The sequence below is a fragment of the Lepisosteus oculatus genome, chromosome 14, assembly GCF_040954835.1.
Source record: "Lepisosteus oculatus isolate fLepOcu1 chromosome 14, fLepOcu1.hap2, whole genome shotgun sequence".
NCBI classification, from domain to species: Eukaryota; Metazoa; Chordata; class Actinopteri; order Semionotiformes; family Lepisosteidae; genus Lepisosteus; species Lepisosteus oculatus.
In genome coordinates this window covers 36,822,892-36,846,736 of record NC_090709.1, presented here as the reverse complement: position 1 = coordinate 36,846,736, position 23,845 = coordinate 36,822,892, and the positions used below count along the sequence as shown (strand labels likewise).

The window sequence follows — 23,845 nt, the reverse complement described above, 5'->3', positions numbered from 1 at the left end:
CTGCAGTCAGGTAACATTATTTCTCACAACTACCAGGTAGTGAGTGAGACTGACCTGATTGTTCCTGCCTCAACGGCAGGGTTGCCTACACACCCAGTCCCCCAGAAGGGACAGGGAATGAAAGCCGAGCCGGTTTTCTTACAGTCACCAGCTCAGTTTGTCAGTCTGAGTCTGACCAACAGTGGTTCAGCCAGACTGGAGCTGGATGGTCAAGCCACCCGCCTGCCAGTGCAGGACATCGCAAAGAGGGGTGTCAGAATCCCCGCCTGCACTGACATGGGCCTGGTGAGTGATAGTGAGTTCAAAGACTGTGAACTAGCTATCCCAGTGCTGGGGCAGCTCCCTGAACCCCTAGCGAGGGAAGGGGGGAGCGAGCAGGTGTCCTACACCTACCCCCAGCGAACGATTGTAAACATGCCGATAGAGGGATTCCTCAATCAGGAGGTGTGCAGGGTGGACCTGAACAGTGAGAATAGGGTAACAATCCCAGATCACTCAGGTGCTCCAGATGACCACTCAGCCGAGGGTCAGGCATGCTCCACCGCTGCACCGCCCCCTGCAGGGTTCCTAGAGCACAGGCATGAACAAATCGAAAAAGCAGATGCCCTGGAAAAGGAGGAGCAGCATCAGCCGCTGCGTCAGATCGCCCCAGATTTCCAGGATGTTGGTGCCCAAGATGCCACAGGGCATACTGAGAAAGACACCATGTACACGCCGCGCCAGCTTAGAAAGGCAACAGTCACTCAGAAGGAGATGACTGGGATCAGCCACCCGAAAAGACTTTTGGGAGGACTGATTGCTGCCACCACTGTTGTGCATTTGCTATTTCTGGTAGGTTTGTGTGCTACTGGCACTCTCACCCTGACTGCCCCAAGAAGGCAGGTGTCAGAGATGCCAGAGGGTAGTGACAGACTGTATCAACAGCAGCAAAAGTTGGAAAGCTTAGGGAAAACCCTAAAGGCAACTTCCTATGCAACAGGGTTAAATCTTATTCCCCAACCAGTGGACATGATTGTTGGTGTTATACAGTGGGTTTATGCTTGTGTGCAACAGGCCAGAATGTTGACACAAGACCTGTTAAGGGAGTTTAGTGCCACTGTAGCCAGTCTAACCACGGCACAAATCCCAACCCACTTGATTCCACTCTTCTCAGTAGAGGAGCATGTGACTTTAACCTCATCGTTCATAGCTCACCCAGAAGGCAATCCAAGATTGAATTTGGTTCCAAATCTTGAGATGGGTATGGCTACCAAAGCTATCCATTGGCTGTGTCTAAACAATTCACCAATGAAGGGTGTAAAGCTACTAATGGGCAGAGGGAGGTTAATGAACCCCATGAAGAGCAGGTGGGAAGTAATTGGCTGGTAAGCACACCACATTTAACTGACACTATGACTTGTGACGGGCATGATACAGCTACCACAATGCAGCTACCTAACCAATAGTTTTCCTGTAAGTTCCCAAGGAGGCCATAGTACAGCTTGGTGACTTAACACTGTACTGTCTAGAACCAGACAATATAAGACCAAACTTGAGGTCTAAGATGCCTTCAGGTGCCACACTATTCAATCGGATAGAAATCCAAGAAACAGTAAGCCCTGAAGAGGTACAGGTAGTTAGTTTGCTTTAATGGAACAAACCTCCAAACCACCCTAGCAGATACCCAACACAGGTGTTGTGGTTTATCGGGGGGCTGGGAACAGGAACTGTTGTTATTGTAACACTACTGCCGGGTAGCTGGATCATGACTGACAGTGTACTCTGAATGATGTACTCTCACATCAAGATGTACTCTGGGTAGCATGAATGAGTCAAAGGTAGCATGTCAAAAGAAAGGAAGTGACTTCTCCCCAAATATCTACCACAGAGGTATCAGATATTGACAGTGAACTTCCTGATGTGTAATTCCTAGACTGAGATAATGTCTCCTACCGTGTTTATACATACTCCAGATGTTATTCATCCTGTTTGTATCCAATGCTGGTTCTGGTATGAATTCTCGAGGAGTAATGTAGACATTTAAGATTAATGTTCTAATGACAAGGGACATCACTTAACTCTGTTTTGTTTTGAAGGCAACAACGCCTCAGGACCTCGTGACCTTCAAAAAGGGGGGATATGTAGCGGCGAGGCTTAATAATAAGGCAGAATTAAGTGTTTCTGAGCTTTCCCAAATTAGGCCTCATTTCTCTGTTCATCTCTGTGGTGCAGCCACAGAGAAACCATTCATGCAAGGTGATTTAAGGTCCAAGGACAGCTCCCAAAGGGGGATGCATTTAGCTAAGCCTGGCTATCATGATCAATGGTCATCCATTGGTGCCTATCTGTCTAGGGAGTGCGAGTTGGACATCTGGACTGCATTACTAAGTGTCAGGACTAAGTGACTCATATCTCACCTTGATCAACCAATCAGGGACTGGTAGGGCCGAGTAACCCACGTGGGACTCTGATGCCCATGGAACTTTCAGCCAATCAATGAGCTGAAGTTCCTCCAGGTAAAAACAGGCAACACAGAGAGCCTGAGAGATTCGACAAGATTGAGATTCAGATTCAACAAGATTCAGATTCAGAAGGAATTCAAAGGAGGCTCCCAAGGGCAGGACATTCTCGCAGCGCGCCTCCTGACCATCCTGAGACTCAGCCCGGACAACCACGGAACGGCCAGTGTGTCCGAGTGCCAGAACTTTCCTTTGTTCTAAGAGTCTAGAGTGGAGGTTGCCAGAGAGTAACCAGCAGCAGGCCTCGTGAACAGGTCGGAACTGTGGACAGCTGAATCACTATTCAGAACTAGCTCTTCATCATAAACGAACTGGTCCTCTTCCTGACTTGCTGGGACCCACAGTCATCTTTTCTCCTGTGCACAAACTTTGCTAGTTAATGCCAACAGTGAGCATCAGCAGCGCACCGTCGCAAGCCGCACATCACAGCCTGGCACGGAGCCAGAGAGCGCGGATTGGACAGCAACAGCCTGCAACTGTTTCTTTGTGCCCGCAGGAGATCTGAATCCCCAGAGATTGGATGAGTATTCAACTTCAATGCATTACAGCTCGAGAATTCAATTGTTATCCAAACCAGTTGATATCAATTTAATTCCTAAGAGTTATGTACTTGTTTGAGTATCTAATGTAGAAGTTGTAACCAAGTTCACTTTACGAAACGGTCTTAATGAATGATATACTGAACGTATTTCCTCTTGATGTGTAACTCTTTGTAACTGATTGAATATATATCTTTTGTATTCTGATAACCCTCTCGATAAGATCTGTTAGGTTTATATGCATATTCTATGTATTAATAAATGTATCCTCGTGTATTAGTACCTGTGTGTGCGCGTTGTTTGAGTTATGTCGCATGGTTGGATTCTAAAGCCATCAAAAGAATCAACTTTGTGATTTACTGCTACAATTAATAATTGTCTCAGTAAATGCCCAAACCCTACAGAACTGGTGCCTTCAGAGAGCCACTATGATTACATATTTGGCGTCCCTGAACCGGTTTTCTCTACACCACTGTCACACACAGCAGTGACACGGGCACACGCAGTCACATGGGGACACCACAAGGGAACTCACAGCAGATGATCGCTCGACGGCATCGCAGCCGAAACACGGGGTCGAGCCCAGAGAATTTCACAAGGCACTCAAAGCCAATCGATCTCTCTCTTTTCTTGAGATCATGTTAATGGAGATTCCAGGAGAGAACATCAGAGCAGGAACAGGATACCCCCGTCCCCACAGTGTGACTGTTCCCGCCAGAGCCCACAGACCACACTCATTCCCCAGCACAAGTCCTGGACTGGAAGACAAGAACCGGGGCAAACCAGTAAGTTACTGCTGATCACTACTTAATAAACTTCAAGGTTTAACAGACAACCTGCAGATCTCCTGTTTTTGGTTTTAATATTGTTTTTGTGAGTCACACATCCAGAACACCCTTTCATAACGCATCTGTACGCCCTGTTCTTGCATTTCTTTGGTTTAGTTTCTGCTCACTTCCCCTGGAGTGAAACACGCCTCCGAAATAAGTGTTTATAAAACTTTCATTTCTCTTTACCTGAACTCAAATAAACCTGCAAGAACACGTCATCATACAGAGCTTCAGCACAGCGTATTTCCTGTCACTTTTTTTATACGATATTACTGTATTTGAGGTGTCATCTGAACCAAAGCAAACCTCGAAAACACGTTTTTACGACATTGTTTTCTGTCGATTTTAGCAGCGGTGATGCAAACCTCCAATATAGACCAATATATATATATAAAGCGACTTCGACACACCTCAAATACAGTAATACGGTATAAAAAAAGTGACAGGAAATATCCTACAATCCGGTATCCTACAATTTCATTAAAAAAACACTTGATATTTACTTCAGGAGAAGGAAATACAAATATCAGCTAAACACGCCGGCTAGTCAAAGAAACAGCACATTTAAACCAACAAAACTACAATTTCACTCAAAATGTCAGACGCCAACTGAAATTAAAGTAGCCTTCGAGATCAGTTCAGTGAGCTCAATAATAAACTTTCACACCAACAGACCCCCAATTTCGCCACAAACACATGGAGCTTGTGTCTGTGAAGGTGAAGTGTGAGACGATTCTGTCATCAGGAGGGAGGGCCACAGCAGTACAGCAGAGAGAGCCATCACTGTTACCAACATACTCTCACACAAACTGTTTCATAGAGAGAGCGTCACCTACAGGCGAAAGGCCACATCACAGCAGCAACGTGTGAACAATAAGACTTTTACACCCAAAAATCAATATATCTCCACAACCCCATAAGCACAATGAGAAAAAGACACTTTTACACGATTTCACCTCAAACCCCCAGAGCTCAATGATAAAGACACTTTTACACAATTTCACCTCAAACAGCCCGAGCACAATGATAAAAAGACACTTTTACACAATTCCACCACAAACCCCCCGAGCACAATGATAAAAAGACACTTTTACACAATGCTACCTCAAACAGCCCGAGCACAATGATAAAAAGACACTTTTATACAATTTCACCACAAACCCCTCGAGCTCAATGATAAGATACTTGTACACAATTTCACCCCAAACCCTTCGAGCTCAATAATAGACAGTTTTACACAATTTCACCACAAACACCCTGAGCTCAAGGATAAAAAGACACTTTTTCAAAATTTCACCACAAACCCCCCAAGCTCAATGACAGACACTTTTACACAATTTCAACACAAACAGCCCGAGCTCAATGATAAAAACACTTTTACACAATTTTACCACAAACCCCTCAAGCTCAAAGATAAAGACACTTTTACACAATTCAACCCCCCCCCCCGAGCACAATGATAAAACATTTTTTGCACAATTTTATCTTCAACACGCACATCACATTCTCTCCATTGCACATATCATTTCCATAACTCCTCCCTCCTCATCCAACTTCTCCGGAATCCCTTCTCTCCAGCTTCTCTCTTCTTGACTCAGCATCCCTCAACAAACTAGTTACACGCATGAAACCCACCACATCTATTTTAGATCCCATTCCCACCACTTTATTCCAGTCCTGTTTCTCTTCTCTCTGTCCCATTGTCCTCAATATTATACATGAATCCATGAGCACTGGTGTTATACCAACGGTCCTCAAAACTGCTGCCATTACCCCCTTGCCAAAAAAGCCTAACATGGCTCTCGACAATATTAATTTTCACCCCATCTCCAACTGACCCTTTCTTCCTAAAAGTCTAGAACGTGCTGTCACACTGCAGTTACATCACCACCGATCATCTAATAGCTTCGGATTCTGGTTCTCTCTCTATACTCATCCTTCTTGATCTCAGTGCTGCTTCTGACACTGTTGATCATGACATCTTACTTTCTCGTCCCGAGACTGTGTTTGGGGTTTCTGACACTGCCCTCAAATGGTTCAAATCTTACCTCACCGATCGCTTTGTCTCTCTCAATGGGTACAGGTCTGAAATTGGTCTTGTCAAGTCTGGTGTTCCTCAGGGCTCAATACGGGGCCCCTTGCTCTTCAGCATTTACATGTTCCTACTTGGTCAGCTTTTAAGATCACATGGCCTCAGCTTTCATTTTTACGCTGATGATACTCAACTATACATCCATACCAAACCCGACACTGATGTGGCTGTCTCTATTCTATCTAATTGCATCTCTGACGTAAAAAGTTGGATGACTCAAAGCGTCCTTCATCTTAACTGCGACAAGACTGAAGTCATGCTTATTGGCACCCCCCATCAACTTCGTAAAGCCAGTCCTGTAACCCTGTCTGTAGATGGCTCTGTACTTGAGCTTCAATCAAAATTGAAAAACCTTGGAGTTATATTCGATTCTGGCTTAACATTCGACCCACATGTGCAGCATATCGTCAAAACATGTTTTTTTCACCTTAGAAATATCGCTAGACTACCCCCTATGCTATCACTAACTGTGGCTGAAAAGCTGATCAACACATTTGTATTCTCTCAAATTGACTACTGTAATGCTCTACTGGCATGGGGTATCAAACTCTACTCTGAACAAACTGCAGTCTGTCCAAACCTCAGCAGCCAGAATCCTGACCAGGTCTAGTGCAAGTGATCACATCACTCCTATCCTAGAGTCCCTGCACTGGCATCCAGTCAAATTCTGTGTGGAGTTTAAAATTCTCACGCTCACCTGTAAGGCTCTGCATGGCTTGGCACCTCAGTACCTGTCTGAACTATTATCCCCCTACTCTCCACCTCACAACCTTTGCTCTGCTAATTCTGCTCTCCTTACTGTCCCCCAAGCCCCTCTACACTCTTGGGGTGACAGGGCCTTCTCCTGTTCTGCACCCAAGCTCTGGAACTCTCTCCCCAAGGATTTCAGAGACTCACCTTCTCTAAACTCCTTCAGATCCAGACTCCAAACACTCTTCTTCAGAAATGCCTTTGCTGAACTGGTTCCATTCTTCGCCCCTCTGCTCTTCTTAGTACCACCTTCCAAAGTATCCTCTGTGTATTGTAATTGTGTTTTATCTTGTGTATTCTTCTTATTTATTGTTTTTTCATCCTGTAAAGCGCTTTGAGAAGCCACCTTTAATGCGCTATATAAAATAAAGTTTAACACCCCGAGCTCAATGATAAAAAGACACTTTTACACAATTTTACCTCAAACCCGTCACACTTACAAAAAAAAAGACACACTTACCTCGGTGTTGGTGGAGGGGAGTCCTTGTATCCTGTAAAGCGCGTTGAGTGGAGTGTCCAGAAAGGCGCCATATACAGATTCAGCCACGCAAATCATTACGTCATACCGCGGTACGTGATTGGCCGGCCAAAATGACCGACAGGGGAGCTCGTGGTGCGTTGGTCGGTCGTGGAAAGATTTCATCATTTGATCTCTTTACTGTGCACATTTTAATCCGCTTAGTATTGAATATTTATATGGAATTTTACCACTAAAGGGAAATTTTAGTAGCTGAGCATAAAAGGAAGAGGAGCATAACGCATCTGAAGGTCATAAACGATATTAATTTAGGAACAAACATTATGTCACACCAGTCCTACATTTCTCCCTTTACATTTTAAGCACCAAAGTCTTACATGTGGTTATTTCAGAAACGTTTTCACGTGCTCCCTGCTCCCTCTGACCATGATACCGGACGTTTATACAGTAGACAGCGCTCTGTGAGAGAAGTGACAGTTTCAAGCTTGTCTGCGAATACGCTCGATACCGGAGTAAACAAGCACACTTTTAGAACTGGGTTAATAGGGAGTATAAGATGGAACCGCGTATCTACAGATATGAAGGACGGTCTAACTATATTTACGCACGGTGAACGTGGATTCTGTCTGGCACGGCCAGATTGTGAAAAATACCTATTTCATGAAACATGCGTTTCATTTTAATCAAGATGGGGGCAAGGGGGTCTTCTCTGTGACCCTCCCTTAGAAAATTAACGTAAAAAACTAAAAATCAGACACAATCTCCAGACACTCACAACAGACAAATCAGAAAACATCTACATACTGTGAGTGTCTGGAGACTGTATCTGAGTTTTAGTTTTTGGCCGGACCACAGCCCCACCCACACAAACACCCCCACTCCCCCACTCCCCCATCCTCACACACACCCCCACCCACACAAACACCCCCACTCCCCCATCCTCACACACACCCCCACAGCCCCACCCACACAAACACCCCCACTCCCCCACTCCCCCATCCTCACACACCCCCACAGCCCCACCCACACAAACACCCCCACTCCCCCATCCTCACACACACCCCCACACACTCAGCCACAGCCCCACCCGCACACACACACCCCCCCACACACTCCCCCACAGCCCCACCTACACACTCACACCCCCACTCCCCCATCCTCAGACACACCCCCACTGCGTCACACCACACACACCTCGCCGTGCCCGGCCCCCCCGCCGCATCAAACAGACACTTTTACCTCAAACACCCTCTATCAAACAATGATAAAAGACAGTTTTACACAATTTCACCTCAATGATAAAAAAAACACTTTTACACAGTTTAACAATGATAAAGAATTTTACAATAAGACACTTTTACATACTTTTACCTCAAACCCCCTGAGCTCAATGATAAAGAATTTTTACACAATTTGACCTCAAACCCATCGAGCTCAATGATAAAAAGACACTTTTACACAATTTCACCTCAATGATAGACACTTTTACACAATTTTACTTCAATGATAAAAAGACACTTTTACACAAATTTACCTCAAACCCCCTGAGCTCAATGATAAACAGACACTTTTGACACAATTTTACCTCAAACCCGTCGAGCTCAATGATAAAGACACACTTTTACACAATTTCACCTCAAACAGCCCGAGCACAATGATAAAAAGACACTTTTACACAATTCCACCACAAACCCCCCGAGCACAATGATAAAAAGACACTTTTACACAATGCTACCTCAAACAGCCCGAGCACAATGATAAAAAGACACTTTTATACAATTTCACCACAAACCCCTCGAGCTCAATGATAAGATACTTGTACACAATTTCACCCCAAACCCTTCGAGCTCAATAATAGACAGTTTTACACAATTTCACCACAAACACCCTGAGCTCAAGGATAAAAAGACACTTTTTCAAAATTTCACCACAAACCCCCCAAGCTCAATGACAGACACTTTTACACAATTTCAACACAAACAGCCCGAGCTCAATGATAAAAACACTTTTACACAATTTTACCACAAACCCCTCAAGCTCAAAGATAAAGACACTTTTACACAATTCAACCATTATATTTAAAAAACACACGAATCGAGTGATTGAAACGTGTTCAAACCGCGGTTGACCTGTGGCTTCAGCTCGGCGACGCAGAGACACGGCGTCCATGAAGGCGGGAAAGAAGAAAGCTTGTATATTCTAATAAAAAGCTGACTAAAACCAATTATTAATTATAAAATAAGTTCTAACTCGGGAAACCGCGGCGGGGCAGGAGCCCTCACGGCGGGAAAGGCGGGAAGCGCGACCGTTAAGTTTTCAAACTTCAAACGAGACGCGCACCTGCCCCGAGTTCTCGCAGGGACCGCCCCCCTGTCCCCTCTCAGCCAATGGGCTTCCACCACGGTGGAGTGACGTCCCGCCTCAGCCCTCTCCTCCAATGGACATAAGGGACACTCGAGTGACGCTCTCGGGAGCCCTCCTCCCCGGGCAGGGCTGTTATAAGCCCTCTGAGTGACTGACCCAGGGTTCACAAGCTGCCCAGGAGGCTCTACTGTACACAGAGAGGGGTGGGAGGGGGGAACAAGCCGATAACCTGGCTCCTCTCAGGAAACTGCTGATGAAGTCGGGATCAATTAACGTCCGTCTAATTAATGAGCGAGTTGAACCCTGTGGGTGTCATTCCCAGCATGGCCCAGCAGAGGGCGCTGAAGGGCTGCAGGTGGTGGCACCCCCCACAGTAGGAACACGCAGACTCCACACACACAGATGCCAGCGACACACAGACTCCACACACACAGACACTAGTACAACCCCCAGCAGGAACACGCAGACTCCATACACACAGACACCAGCGCCAGCGACCCCCAGCAGGAACACGCAGACTCCACACACACAAACACCAGCGATCCACAGTAGGAACACACAGACTCCACACACACAGACACCAGCGATCCACAGTAGGAACACACAGACTCCACACACACAGACACCAGCACCACCGACCCACAGCAGGAACACGCAGACTCCACACCTGACCCCCCCCGTCTCTGCCCACCTACTTTCAGGAACAGTGACCCGGTTTAAATCTGGCCGATCCAGCTCTTGGCTCCCTGGTTCGGAACCGACAGAGAGGACCGGGTCGAGACAGCAGGACCGTCAGGCTGCGGAGTTGATCTCAAACCGTCAGGAAGGATAGCAGTCATTTCACATAGACACCAGCACCAGCGACTGCCAACAGAAACCGTCAGGAAGGATAGCACACAGACTCCACACACACAGACACCAGCGATCCACAGTAGGAACACACAGACTCCACACACACAGACACCAGCACCAGCGACCCCCAGAAGGAACACACAGACTCCACACACACAGACACCAGCACCACTGACCCCCAGCAGGAACACGCAGACTCCACACACACAGACACCAGTACCAGCGACCCCCAGCAGGAACACGCAGACTCCATAAACACAGACACCAGAACCAGTGACCCCCAGCAGGAACACGCAGACTCCATAAACACAGACACCAGCACCAGCCACCCCCAGCAGGAACACACAGACTCCACACACACAGACACCAGTACCAGCGACCCCAGCAGGAACACGCAGACTCCACACAAACAGACACCAGCGCCAGCGACCCCCAGCAGGAACACGCAGACTCCACACTCGCTCCTCTGACACAGTTTCACTCGCTTGTCCTCGCCGCCCGGCTCAGGGGACGAGTGAGGACAGATTCAGGGAAAGAGCAGCACCGACAGTGAGTCACTGGGGAAAAGATAGACTCTTTCTCTGAGGAGCAGGGCAGTATTGGCTTCGACAGGCTCGCTGGAGGTGCTGTGGTTCCAGTTTGCGATGTGATGAGAACAGAGATTCGTCCAGCAGTTTCAGGACTCAACCTAAAAAGTGACTTTTTAGCTGATGTGACAGAGGACCAGCCTAGAGAACCAGGTATTGAAGAGAAACAGGAACGTGTGATTTTACCTCCTTCCAGCTGAAGTACAGCAGTAGAAACCTATTGTTCGCGTCTTTAGAATGATACAGAAATGCTGTTGGAAAACAAAGGTGATTATGAGAGCAGTAGTTGAATAAAAATCGGAATCAAGCCCTGCAGGACTAAAGGGATCCAGTCTGTTGTAACAGAGCTGACTGACAGGAGCTGGTATTTCATACCAGACTGGGAGGATTATACTGGGGAGAATAACAGACAGGAGATCAAATATTGTAGGGTTACACGTTACAGGACTCCCGTCTCCTGTGGAGACACCTGTGGGGTCGTGTCAGGGCAGAAGTCCCACATTGTAAACCAGTGTAAACTGGGACTGGGATCAACCCGGATCAAGACCAGACCTGAGAGCTTCAGGACTCTCTCCCACTGGTGTCCTTCTCTCTCTCTCTGTCCTGTGTCCTAACAAACCCCACTAATCCCCCGTGTGGGAAAGAGGACCCGCTCGTCCCTCCTGTCCTGTCCCGGTGTCGCCGTCACTGGGACTGGAGCAGCCGGAGAGGAGACGCACTTCCAGAACTTTCCTTCCCGCTCGGCTCTTCCCCTCCTGAGGAAAGAGCATCTTCCCACACAAACAGCCCGTTTCTCTCGGAGACGCCCGCAGCACAGGGGGCCTTTTCCCAGGACACCAGGACTCCCCTCGTCTGCGGAAACACCCGGGAAGAGCCTCCCAGCCCACAGGAGGGGAGTCCCAGTCCTTCCCGGGATTTCCAGGACAGGAGCGGCTCCTCAGCTGGGAATAAAACCGCCCCGAGAGGAGCTCGAGCGCCCGGGCTCGGAGCGTCGCTTAGCAACCGGCGCCGCAGCGGCACCCGGAGGACGAGCCGGAAGCGGGTTTTGGCGCCAGTTCTGCTCTTTGATGATCGGCTCAGGAGAATACAGTCGATATAAAAACATAAAAGTCCATTTCTCTCCCTCCTCTGTGGAAGCCGTGTCCGCCAGGGAGTGGAAAGAAAAAAAACGCGCCGCGGTTTCTCGCCGTTTCGGCTTTAGATCTCGAAATTATGACTTTTCTGACTCGGAAGTGCGAGATATAAAGTCCCAGTGACCAGAAATAAAGTCGTGATTCTGAGATTGTAAGTCGCAGTTGCGAGAGATAAAGTCCCAATGACCAGAAATAAAGTCGTGATTCTGAGATTGTAAGTCCCCGTTGCGAGATATAAAGTCCCAATGACCAGAAATAAAGTCGTGATTCTGAGATTGTAAGTCGCAGTTGCGAGAGATAAAGTCCCAATGACCAGAAATAAAGTCGTGATTCTGAGATTGTAAGTCCCCGTTGCGAGATATAAAGTCCCAATGACCAGAAATAAAGTCGTGATTCTGAGATTGTAAGTCCCCGTTGCGAGATATAAAGTCCCAATGACCAGAAATAAAGTCGTGATTCTGAGATTGTAAGTCGCAGTTGCGAGAGATAAAGTCCCAATGACCAGAAATAAAGTCGTGATTCTGAGATTGTAAGTCCCCGTTGCGAGATATAAAGTCCCAATGACCAGAAATAAAGTCGTGATTCTGAGATTGTAAGTCGCAGTTGCGAGAGATAAAGTCCCAATGACCAGAAATAAAGTCGTGATTCTGAGATTGTAAGTCCCCGTTGCGAGATATAAAGTCCCAATGACCAGAAATAAAGTCGTGATTCTGAGATTGTAAGTCGCAGTTGCGAGAGATAAAGTCCCAATGACCAGAAATAAAGTCGTGATTCTGAGATTGTAAGTCGCCATTGCGAGATATAAAGTCCCAATGACCAGAAATAAAGTCGTGATTCTGAGATTGTAAGTCGCCATTGCGGGATATAAAGTCCCAATGACCAGAAATAAAGTCGTGATTCTGAGATTGTAAGTCGCCGTTGCGGGATATAAAGTCCCAATGACCAGAAATAAAGTCGTGATTCTGAGATTGTAAATCGCCATTGCGGGATATAAAGTCCCAATGACCAGAAATAAAGTCGTGATTCTGAGATTGTAAGTCCCCGTTGCAAGATATAAAGTCCTAATGACCAGAAATAAAGTTGTGATTCTGAGACTGTAAGTCGCAGTTGCGAGATATAAAGTCCCAATGACCAGAAATAAAGTCGTGATTCTGAGATTGTAAGTCCCCGTAGCGAGATATAAAGTCCCAATGACCAGCAATAAAGTCGTGATTCTGAGATTGTAAGTCCCCATTGCGAGATATAAAGTCCCAGTGACCAGAAATAAAGTCGTGATTCTGAGATTGTAAGTCCCCGTTGCGAGATATAAAGTCCCAATGACCAGAAATAAAGTCGTGATTCTGAGACTGTAAGTCGCCGTTGCGAGATATAAAGTCCCAATGACCAGAAATAAAGTCGTGATTCTGAGATTGTAAGTCGCCGTTGCGAGATATAAAGTCCCAATGACCAGAAATAAAGTCGTGATTCTGAGATTGTAAGTCGCCGTTGCGGGATATAAAGTCCCAATGACCAGAAATAAAGTCGTGATTCTGAGATTGTAAGTCGCCGTTGCGGGATATAAAGTCCCAATGACCAGAAATAAAGTCGTGATTCTGAGATTGTAAGTCGCCGTTGCGGGATATAAAGTCCCAATGACCAGAAATAAAGTCGTGATTCTGAGATTGTAAATCGCCATTGCGGGATATAAAGTCCCAATGACCAGAAATAAAGTCGTGATTCTGAGATTGTAAGTCGCCGTTGCGGGATATAAAGTCCCAATGACCAGAAATAAAGTCGTGATTCTGAGACTGTAAGTCGCAGTTGCGAGATATAAAGTCCCAATGACCAGAAATAAAGTCGTGATTCTGAGATTGTAAATCGCCATTGCGGGATATAAAGTCCCAATGACCAGAAATAAAGTCGTGATTCTGAGACTGTAAGTCGCAGTTGCGAGATATAAAGTCCCAATGACCAGAAATAAAGTCGTGATTCTGAGATTGTAAGTCCCCATTGCGAGATATAAAGTCCCAATGACCAGAAATAAAGTCGTGATTCTGAGATTGTAAGTCCCCGTTGCGAGATATAAAGTCCCAATGACCAGAAATAAAGTCGTGATTCTGAGACTGTAAGTCGCCGTTGCGAGATATAAAGTCCCAATGACCAGAAATAAAGTCGTGATTCTGAGATTGTAAGTCGCCGTTGCGAGATATAAAGTCCCAATGACCAGAAATAAAGTCGTGATTCTGAGATTGTAAGTCGCCGTTGCGAGATATAAAGTCCCAATGACCAGAAATAAAGTCGTGATTCTGAGATTGTAAGTCGCCGTTGCGAGATATAAAGTCCCAATGACCAGAAATAAAGTCGTGATTCTGAGATTGTAAGTCGCCGTTGCGAGATATAAAGTCCCAATGACCAGAAATAAAGTCATGATTCTGAGATTGTAAGTCGCCGTTGCGAGATATAAAGTCCCAATGACCAGAAATAAAGTCGTGATTCTGAGATTGTAAGTCGCCGTTGCGAGATATAAAGTCCCAATGACCAGAAATAAAGTCGTGATTCTGAGATTGTAAGTCGCCGTTGCGAGATATAAAGTCCCAATGACCAGAAATAAAGTCGTGATTCTGAGATTGTAAGTCGCCGTTGCGAGATATAAAGTCCCAATGACCAGAAACAAAGTCGTGATTCTGAGATTGTAAGTCGCAGTTGCGAGATATAAAGTCCCAGTTGCCGGACGAGCCGGCAGCGGGTCTGGGCGCCGTAATGAAACGACGTCTTTCATCATCACGTCGGTTTTCCAGCGGCGCTTCAACGTCCTTCTGCACAAGCGAGCGGTGTGTTTCTGCAGCTGCACTCCGGCTGAAGGAGGTGAAAACGCGCTTCTCTTCCAGAAAGGTCTGTGTGTCCGAGCGATCGGCCGGCCTGATGCGCGCAGTGTGGCTGACCGTCGCGCTGAAGCGCCTCTGTCTCTTCCTCAAGACCCCTCATGAGCAGCCCCTCGAACACCCACACCAGACACGCTGTGAGAAGGAGGCACATGCCCCCGCTGGGATCGCAGACACAGCCCGGCCGCCTCACGCCTGTCCTGGCCCACCCTGCCTGGCGCCCGCCGGAAACAGCTGCTCGCCATCTCGGCCACAACCGGCCACTTTCCCACCGCGGAGTCCCGGTCAGCGACACTGTGCTCTTATACTGGGTGGGACACCGCCAGACCCACAGCTGGATACAAACTCACTGTTCCACTGTTACAATTATACACATATATTCTGTTACACACACATATACAATGTCAGAATTATATCTTTCAGGACTCAACCTAAAAAGTGACTTTTTAGCTGATGTGACAGAGGACCAGCCTAGAGGACCAGGTATTGAAGAGAAACACAGCCCGGCCGCCTCACGCCTGTCCTGGCCCACCCTGCCTGGCGCCCGCCGGAAACAGCTGCTCACCATCTCGGCCACAACCGGCCACTTTCCCACCGCGGAGTCCCGGTCAGCAACACTGTGCTCTTATACCGGGTGTGACACCGCCAGACCCACAGCTGGATAAAAACTCACTGTTCCACTGTTACAATTATATACATATATTCTGTTACACACACACATACAATGTCAGAATTTTATCCAAAAGTATTCATGACATTTATATATATATACACAAAGAATTGCAAAATACAAACATGATCAAAATAGAACATTATTTAAAATTAGTTTTCTTCACATGGGACACTAATGGCAGGTTTCCAGTGAGTCGGATCTCTTACGAAGAAGAGATCAGTGTTTCAGTGGAAAGTCCTCACTCTGTGTCCAGGAAGTATCTTCCTCTCCCGCTGGGAAAAACTGTGTGGATCAGTGACTGACCTGCGGCAGTGTCTCTGTGTCTCTCTGTCACTCGGATAACACTGCCTGAGCTCCTCCTCTCCCTCTCCTGCTCCTGTCTCAGTGTCTTCAGCTCTCTCTCAGCTCCTCGATCTCCTGTCTGTTTCTCTCTCCTGTCTGTGGGCTGTGTGTGCTTTTGTGTGTCTGCGGGCTGTTTGTGCTCTTTTCTCAGTCATCTTCTGTGACCTTCTTCTCGATGTGCTGCTTGTGGTCCTCAATCACTCTCCTGTATCTCCTGTGTGTCTCTGATGCCACACAGTGAGTCTGTCTATCACTGTGTTTTGTCTCTCTATTGTCTCTCTGTATCTCTCTACTGCCTCTCTCAGCTCCTCGATCTCCCTCCTGCAGCTCCTGCACTCCTGTCCTGCTGGAGTGAACTGTGTTGTCGACACACTGACCTGCTGGAGAGTCTCTCTGTCTCTCTCTGCCTCCTCTCTGGCCTTTTCCTCATAGTGCTGCCTGAGCCCCTCCATCTCCCTTCTGTGTGTCTCCTCCCTCTCTCTCCTCTCCCTCTCCTGCTCCTCTCTCAGTTCCTCTATCTCTCTCTGCAGCCTCTCTCTCTCCCCTCTCTCTCTCCTCAGCTCCTCCTCCAGCTCTCTCCTCCTCCCCTCATCCCTCTCCTCCCTCAGCCTCTCCTCCAGCTCTGCTATCCGCTCCTCCAGCGCTCTGATCTTCTCCTCTCGTGTCTGGATCTCCTCCTCCATCCTACGGAGGTGGTTCTGCAGCTCCTTCTGGTGCTTCTCCCTCAGTCTCTCCTCCTCCCTCTCCCTCAGGATCTGCAGTTGCCTCTGTCTGATCTGGGGCTCGGCCTCCTGGTACATCTCAGTGCTGTAGTAGGCACTGCCCTTGTTTCCTGCTACCAGCTCCTCTATCTTCTCCAGCAGCTCTGTGACCTGAGTGCTGCCCCTGTCCTTGTTGTTGAGGGCGTGATACCTGTTCCCACACTTCTCCAGCAGCCACTGGAGCTCCCTGCTGCCTGTGTGCACAGACTCCTCCAGCGTCCTGCTGGTCAGCTCATCAGCGTGGGTGAACAGGACCATGGTGTGTCCCAGGGCCCTCTCCCCAAATATCTCCAGGACTGTCTCCAGTGTCCTCCTCTCCTCCCCTGAGGATCGGCCCAGCGGGGTCACCAGGAGGAAGGCGTGGGGTCCCGGGGCAGACAGGTTAACACAGAGCCCCACATCCCGTCTCCTGTCCCCCTCAGACAGTCCGGCGTGGAGCCAGTCTGGAGTGTCCACCACAGTCACCTGCTGGCTTCAGAGGGAAACTCCTCTGAGCCCAGGATGGTGTTTCCTGCTGCGCTCTTCCCAGCACCAGTCCTGCCCAGCAGCACCAGTCTTAGCTCAGAGGGGCGGGGCTGGAGTCTGGGTTCGACTTCACTCACTGCAACAGGAGGAGAGACAGGAGCATCAGGGAGGTGACACATGAGAGGAGACCAACCTCTCCACAGATAAGAAGGGTTCAGTTTGCTCAAGAGACAAAACTTAAAAGTCAGTATGAAGGAAACTTACAGAATAAACATCTGGGAATTACTCTTGGGCATCATGATAACTACACAGTTTTACCTGATGTTCCTGATTTTCACTACTGTCAGATATTGTTTCCCAAAGTGACTCAAGTTTCATATGAAGAATCTGTGTTCATTTACTGGCCTCAAGCAACAGCAGTCATGCTGCAGTACTGTACTGTTACAGGGGCAGAGTGTAGAAGGACGTTAATTGAAGAAGGAGAGATAATCTCTTCACTCCAGTGAAGAACAGCACTCTAGGAGAGTGTGCAGTGTAGTCCAATCATCCTGCTGGTATTTCACTCTGAAACTGACCACCCCCAGAGTCAGAGTCCACTGTGTCTTTATCAGAGGATGACAAGAGAGAAACAGGCTTAATGCTTCTCAGCACCTGTCAGTGGAATAAACTCCACCTCATGTTCCTGGTACCACATCCCCACTGCTGGGCTGAGCTGCAGTGATTCAGTGTCTGTCGGTCAAGAACTGTCCCTTCAACCCTGAGACCTGCAGTCTTGACTGAAGAAGAATTCAGACTCCAGGCTGTTCAGTAATTCTCACCCTGTTTGACACAGATTCTACAACAGGCTGCTGCTGTTCAGTCACAGACTCACTGATCTGCAGACAAGCTGTGACAAGTATTTCAGACTGATGTACAGAAACAGCTCTTGTCTGGGGTTCTAATGATCTGCTGATGGGCTCTTTCACCCACTCCTGTCCTGCTGGACTTCAGAGCTGCCTTTGACACTAACAGATCAACTGAGGAGGCCATCGCCCCTGGTCTACACACTGCCCTCTCACACCTGGACGAGAGAGAAACGTATGTGAGAATGTTGTTGTTGATTACAGCTCAGCATTAGGCACAGATACATCCTCCACCCTGACTCTGAACACCCATTCACATCAGTGGGTCCGCAGTGGTCCAGATTTTCAAATTCCTAGGTGTCAACATCATAGGCGACCTGACCTGGACCCACCACACCAACCCCGTAGACAAGACAGCGCCTGTTCTCTCTCCCCAGACTGAAGAAGTTCAGCCTGCCTTCACACATCCTGACCAGCTTCTACAGCTGCACCACTGAGAGCATCCTAACCAGCTGCTCCACTGCCTGGTGTGGTAACTGCTCCACCCACGAGCTCAGGGTCCTCCAGAGGGTGGTGACACTGGCTCAGAACACTACCGGCTGCGCTACTGAACACACAGGATATCTACTGTGTTAGATGCCTCAAGAAGGCCAGGTCCGTCCTCAGGGACCCCAGTCACCCTAAACACAACTTGTTCTCTCTACTACCATCTGGAAAACGGTACTGAAGTATCAGACCAAGACCACCAGGTGTCAGAACAGCTTCTTCCCCCAGGCAGTAAGACTGCTGAACAGCCAACCACAGCAGACACCTGCAGTTACCTCCTTGAACTGACAGGGGGCACTGGCACTCTCAGGACACCTACGAAGAGCACTAAATACCTCCTACCCAGTACCCTACTACTGTCAGGACACCTCAATACCTCCTACCCTGTACCCTACTACTGTCAGGACACCTAAATACCTAAATACCTCCTACCCTGTACCCTACTACTGTCAGGACACCTAAATACCTAAATACCTCCTACCCTGTACCCTGCTACTGTCAGGACACCTAAATACCTCAATACCTCCTACCCTGTACCCTACTATTGTCAGGACACCTCAATACCTCCTACCCTGTACCCTACTACTGCCAGGACACCTCAATACCTCCTACCCTGTACCCTACTACTGTCAGGACACCTCAATACCTCCTATCCTTGTGTTAGTTCCACACAATCTGTGAATTGCAATTGTGTAATCTGTTGTATCCCAATGTTAACCCCTATAAATTCCTGTCCTCCAACTCTTCTATCCCTCTTAACGAGCCTTTAACGAGCTCGCAGATTTCAATGCTGACAACACCGCTGTGTGCTGTACTGTTCGTGCATCGATCAATAAACCTTGATTGATTGAGTGTTGGTCCGACAGTCTTGAGGAACAGATTACAGAGACTGAGCTGCTGTGTGATGGATTAAATCTAATCTCCCTGAGAGAAAACAGTTCAATTACAGCACAGAGGATTTAAACAGACACAGATACAGCATCAATCACACTCACTATTGGGAGGTTCAAGATCTTTACTGTTCCTCCTCTTGACAGGCAGTCTGGGCTCCTCTGTCTCTTTCTCCAGCTCCTCTTCCCCCAGTGTCTTTCTCATCTTCTCCTTCAGCTCCTCTTTTCTCTTGCTCCACTCCTCCTCCAACCTCTGTCTGAACTCCTCTTCTCTCTCTCTCTCCCTTCTTTCATACTTCTGTCTCAGCTCCTCTGTCTCTCTCTGTCTCTCCTTCTCCCTCTGTCTCAGCTCCTTCATCTCTCTCTGTCTCTCCTCCTCCCTCTGTCTCAGCTCCTCCATCTCTCTCTGTCCCTCCTCCTCCCTCTGTCTCAGCTCCTCCGTCTCTCTCTGTCTCTCCTCCTCCCTCTGTCTCAGCTCCTCTGTCTCTCTCTGTCTCTCCTCCTCCATCTGTCTCAGCTCCTCTGTTTCTCTCTGTCTCTCCTCCTCCCTCTGTCTCAGCTCCTCTGTCTCTCTCTGTCTCTCCTCCTCCCTCTGTCTCAGCTCCTCTGTCTCTCTCTGTCTCTCCTCCTCCAACCTCTGTCTCAGCTCCTCTGTCTCTCTCTGTCTCTCCTCCTCCCTCTGTCTCAGCTCCTCTGTCTCTCTCTGTCTCTCCTCCAACCTCTGTCTCAGCTCCTCTGTCTCTCTCTGTCTCTCCTCCTCCCTCTGTCTCAGCTCCTCTGTCTCTCTCTGTCTCTCCTCCTCCAACCTCTGTCTCAGCTCCTCTGTCTCTCTCTGTCTCTCCTCCTCCCTCTGTCTCAGCTCCTCTGTCTCTCTCTGTCTCTCCTCCAACCTCTGTCTCAGCTCCTCTGTCTCTCTGTCTCTTCTCCTCCCTCTGTCTGATATATTTCTCCAGTTCAGTGTTTATTTCTTTGATGTCAGTGGTGAAGTACAGCCCATAGTTTCCTGCCACCATGTGCTCTATCTTCTCCAGCAGCTCTGTGACCTGAGTGCGGTCACCCCTGTTCTTGTTGTTGAGAACATGATACCTGTTCCCACATTTCTCCACCAGCCACTGGAGCTCCTCTCCTCCTCTCTCAATGTGCTGCTCAATGGTTGTGTCTGTCAGCTCATCCCCCCAGGTGAACGGCACTATTGTGTGTCTCCACACTCTCTCACTGAGAAGCTCCAGATACTCCTTCACTGATCTCCTCTGTTTCTCTCTCAGTGTGATGAGAGGGATCACCAGGAGGAGAGCGTGGGGTCCTGGGGGACACAGAGACACACTGCGCACAACCTCCTGTCTGACATGCTGTGGATCAGTCCTTATTATACATGGAAAAGAGGAGTACCCTGGAGTGTCGACCACAGTGATCTGCCTCCCAGCTACTTCTCCCTGTCTCTTCACACACTCCTCAGTTACTCCCTCAGTGTCAAACTCATCTCTGCCCAGGATGGTGTTTCCTGATGAGCTCTTCCCAGACCGTCTCTCCCCCAGCAGCACGATCCTGATCTCTGAGAGATGCTGTGGTGCCTCATGGGAATCAGCCCGTCTCCTCCCTGTCAGAGAGAAAGATCACAGATTATTTACATGATAAAGTTCTCATCACAGATATCTTCACTCTTCATCCCATTTAAAATTTATGATAAAAACTTTTCTATATCTTTCCTATTGTCCCTGCCCTGTGAGAGAGGAAAATCACAGATTATTGAGATTATTTTTCTGTGTATTCTCTGTGGTATACAAAAATGTTCTGTTAATGTTAATCAGACTGTATTCTTACAAGATTCTTATTCTGTATTCTTACAATTTATATAAAATATATATTTTTTATTTTTAACTGTTCTCTCAATAGTACATGTTAATTTTTCATCAGGATTTTGTTTCTTAGAATAATTTAACCTCACTGAAAGGTCAGATTTCTCTCATCTGATAAACAACACAGACATTTTTCCAATGCCTTCCTTGCTCATCTTTACCAAGGGCGCCAATACTTCTGGAGGGCCCTGTAGAGTCCCACTAACACTCTGAGTGTCCAGTGGCAGTTCAGACACATATGGGACTCCTGTGTTCAGTATGAACCTTTATACCACACGTCAAAAGTGTAAAATCATTCAGTCCATCCTGATTCTTCAGTAGTGAGTCTAAAATATCACATTTCATAAAGAAAAGTTTGGGACTCAGACACCTGGCTGGGAAATCTGTGTGTTGTATAGTTTCAAACCGCTTAGAAACTAACTACTGTGATCCACACTGAAGAGAACTAGCATGATGTTAGTTAAAAAACAGTGAAACTGACAAGCTGGAGGAACTGAGTCTCTTTAGTCTAAAGGGAGTGTCCCACACTGACAGGGTGAAGATAGGGAACCATAAATACATACAAAATATTCAACATCCTCAGTGACAGTCAGTCATCATTAAAGACCAGTTAGATATTGACACCTCAGAGTTCCTCAGAATTAACACTGAAACTCAAAGCAACAGTAAGACTTAAAATCAGGAGTGGGAGGCTCTACTGTACACAGAGGGGGGTTGGAGGGGGGAACAAGCTGCCCAGTCAGGACAGGAGGTTCTACTGTACACAGAGGGGGGTGGGAGAGGGGAACAAGCTGCCCAGTCAGGACAGGAGAAACAGCTGCACGAGAACCTGGAATCACTACTAATTATGGGCCAAATAAATTCCTCTGTTGTTCATCTGTACTGATTCCCCTCTGGTATTATCAGCTGTACAATAAACATGGCCTCTGAGCAACAAACAGGAAACGATCATATCTGAGCGTGTCTGAGCATCATGAATACTAAAAGTGTGAATCCAATACCATCAGCACACAGTCAGGTTTTACATAAATCATTTCACCTTAAATAAACACCTTATTAAAATATTTAGTACATTCCAAACAGCTTGAGTTGACAGTACCGATCTCTGATCCCCAACAAGAGAAAGTGAAAGTACATCAGCTCCTGTCTCTCTCTCCTAGTTCAGAGCCTGTGTGTCTGACAGACAGAACACACTCTCAGCAGACAGGAAGACACTTCTCCAGCTGCTGCTGTGCTCTGTGACAGAGAAGAGACCCTCACTGACTCCCTTACCGATACTCTGACAGGCAGAACAAGAGAAAACTCACCAGGGCTGAGCGCTGCCATCTCTCTCTCTCTCCTTCTCTTCCTGCTGATGTGAGGTGGTGGGTTTCCTGTCCTCGCTGTGACGGTGCTCTGGCGCCACCTAGTGGATTCATAAAGTTAATCACCAACTGAACAGGTTCATCAGTAAGAACAAAATAAAACACCAGAATACCCAGATCAAATCTTGCCAGCATCCTTGGATACTGGGGTCAACACCCCTACTCTCTCACACAGTGTCCTGGATCTGTACTGACCAGCAGTCGGGACACTGGGGTCACACCCCTACTCTCACACACGGTGTCCTGATCTGTACTGACCAGCAGTCGGGACACTGGGGTCCACACCCCTACTCTCACACACAGTGTCCTGATCTGTACTGACCAGCAGTCGAGACACTGGGGTCCACACCCCTACTCTCACACACAGTGTCCTGATCTGTACTGACCAGCAGTCGGGACACTGGGGTCCACACCCCTACTCTCACACACACTGTCCTGATCTGTACTGACCAGCAGTCGGGACACTGGGGTCCACACCCCTACTCTCACACACACTGTCCTGGATCTCTACTGACCAGCAGTCGGGACACTGGGGTCCACACCCCTACTCTCACACACAGTGTCCTGATCTGTACTGACCAGCAGTCGGGACACTGGGGTCCACACCCCTACTCTCACACACACTGTCCCGGATCTGTACTGACCAGCAGTCGGGACACTGGGGTCACACCCCTACTCTCACACACAGTGTCCTGATCTGTACTGACCAGCAGTCGGGACACTGGGGTCCACACCCCTACTCTCACACACAGTGTCCTGATCTGTACTGACCAGCAGTCGGGACACTGGGGTCACACCCCTACTCTCACACACACTGTCCTGATCTGTACTGACCAGCAGTCAGGACACTGGGGTCCACACCCGTCTGGATCTATGAAGTCAATGAGGCGCTGCAGTACTGCGCATACCCCGCCAGGGGGAGACAAGGCACCAGAAGTCAGAGGCCGGAGCTGAACTGCTTCAGGAGAGAGACAGATCGGGGAAACAGCAGGCCAGAGAGCAGGAGAGCAGACAGGAGTCAGACAGGAGATAACGGACCTGAGCAGCTCATTGGCTTGTTCGCCCCTCCCCCAGCTCTGTCTGGAGAGAAGCCAGGGTATCCGCTTGTTCCCCCCTCCCACC

At 48.0% G+C, this 23,845-nt stretch overlaps 2 protein-coding genes across 2 annotated transcripts in view; one reads left to right on the top strand and one right to left on the bottom strand.

The window, feature by feature from the left end:
• Window positions 1–23,845, top strand: part of LOC138243445 (uncharacterized) — a 252,123-nt gene that overhangs the window by 185,573 nt on the left and 42,705 nt on the right. The window lies entirely within an intron of this gene.
• On the bottom strand, window positions 15,705–22,728 carry LOC138243365 (GTPase IMAP family member 8-like). Its single transcript, XM_069198932.1, has 3 exons — window positions 22,667–22,728; window positions 19,800–21,100; window positions 15,705–17,228 (listed from the first exon to the last, which is right to left on the bottom strand). Exons 1-3 carry the CDS (start codon window positions 22,683–22,685, stop codon window positions 16,197–16,199), a joined length of 2,352 nt encoding a protein of 783 aa, XP_069055033.1. The 5' UTR covers window positions 22,686–22,728; the 3' UTR covers window positions 15,705–16,196.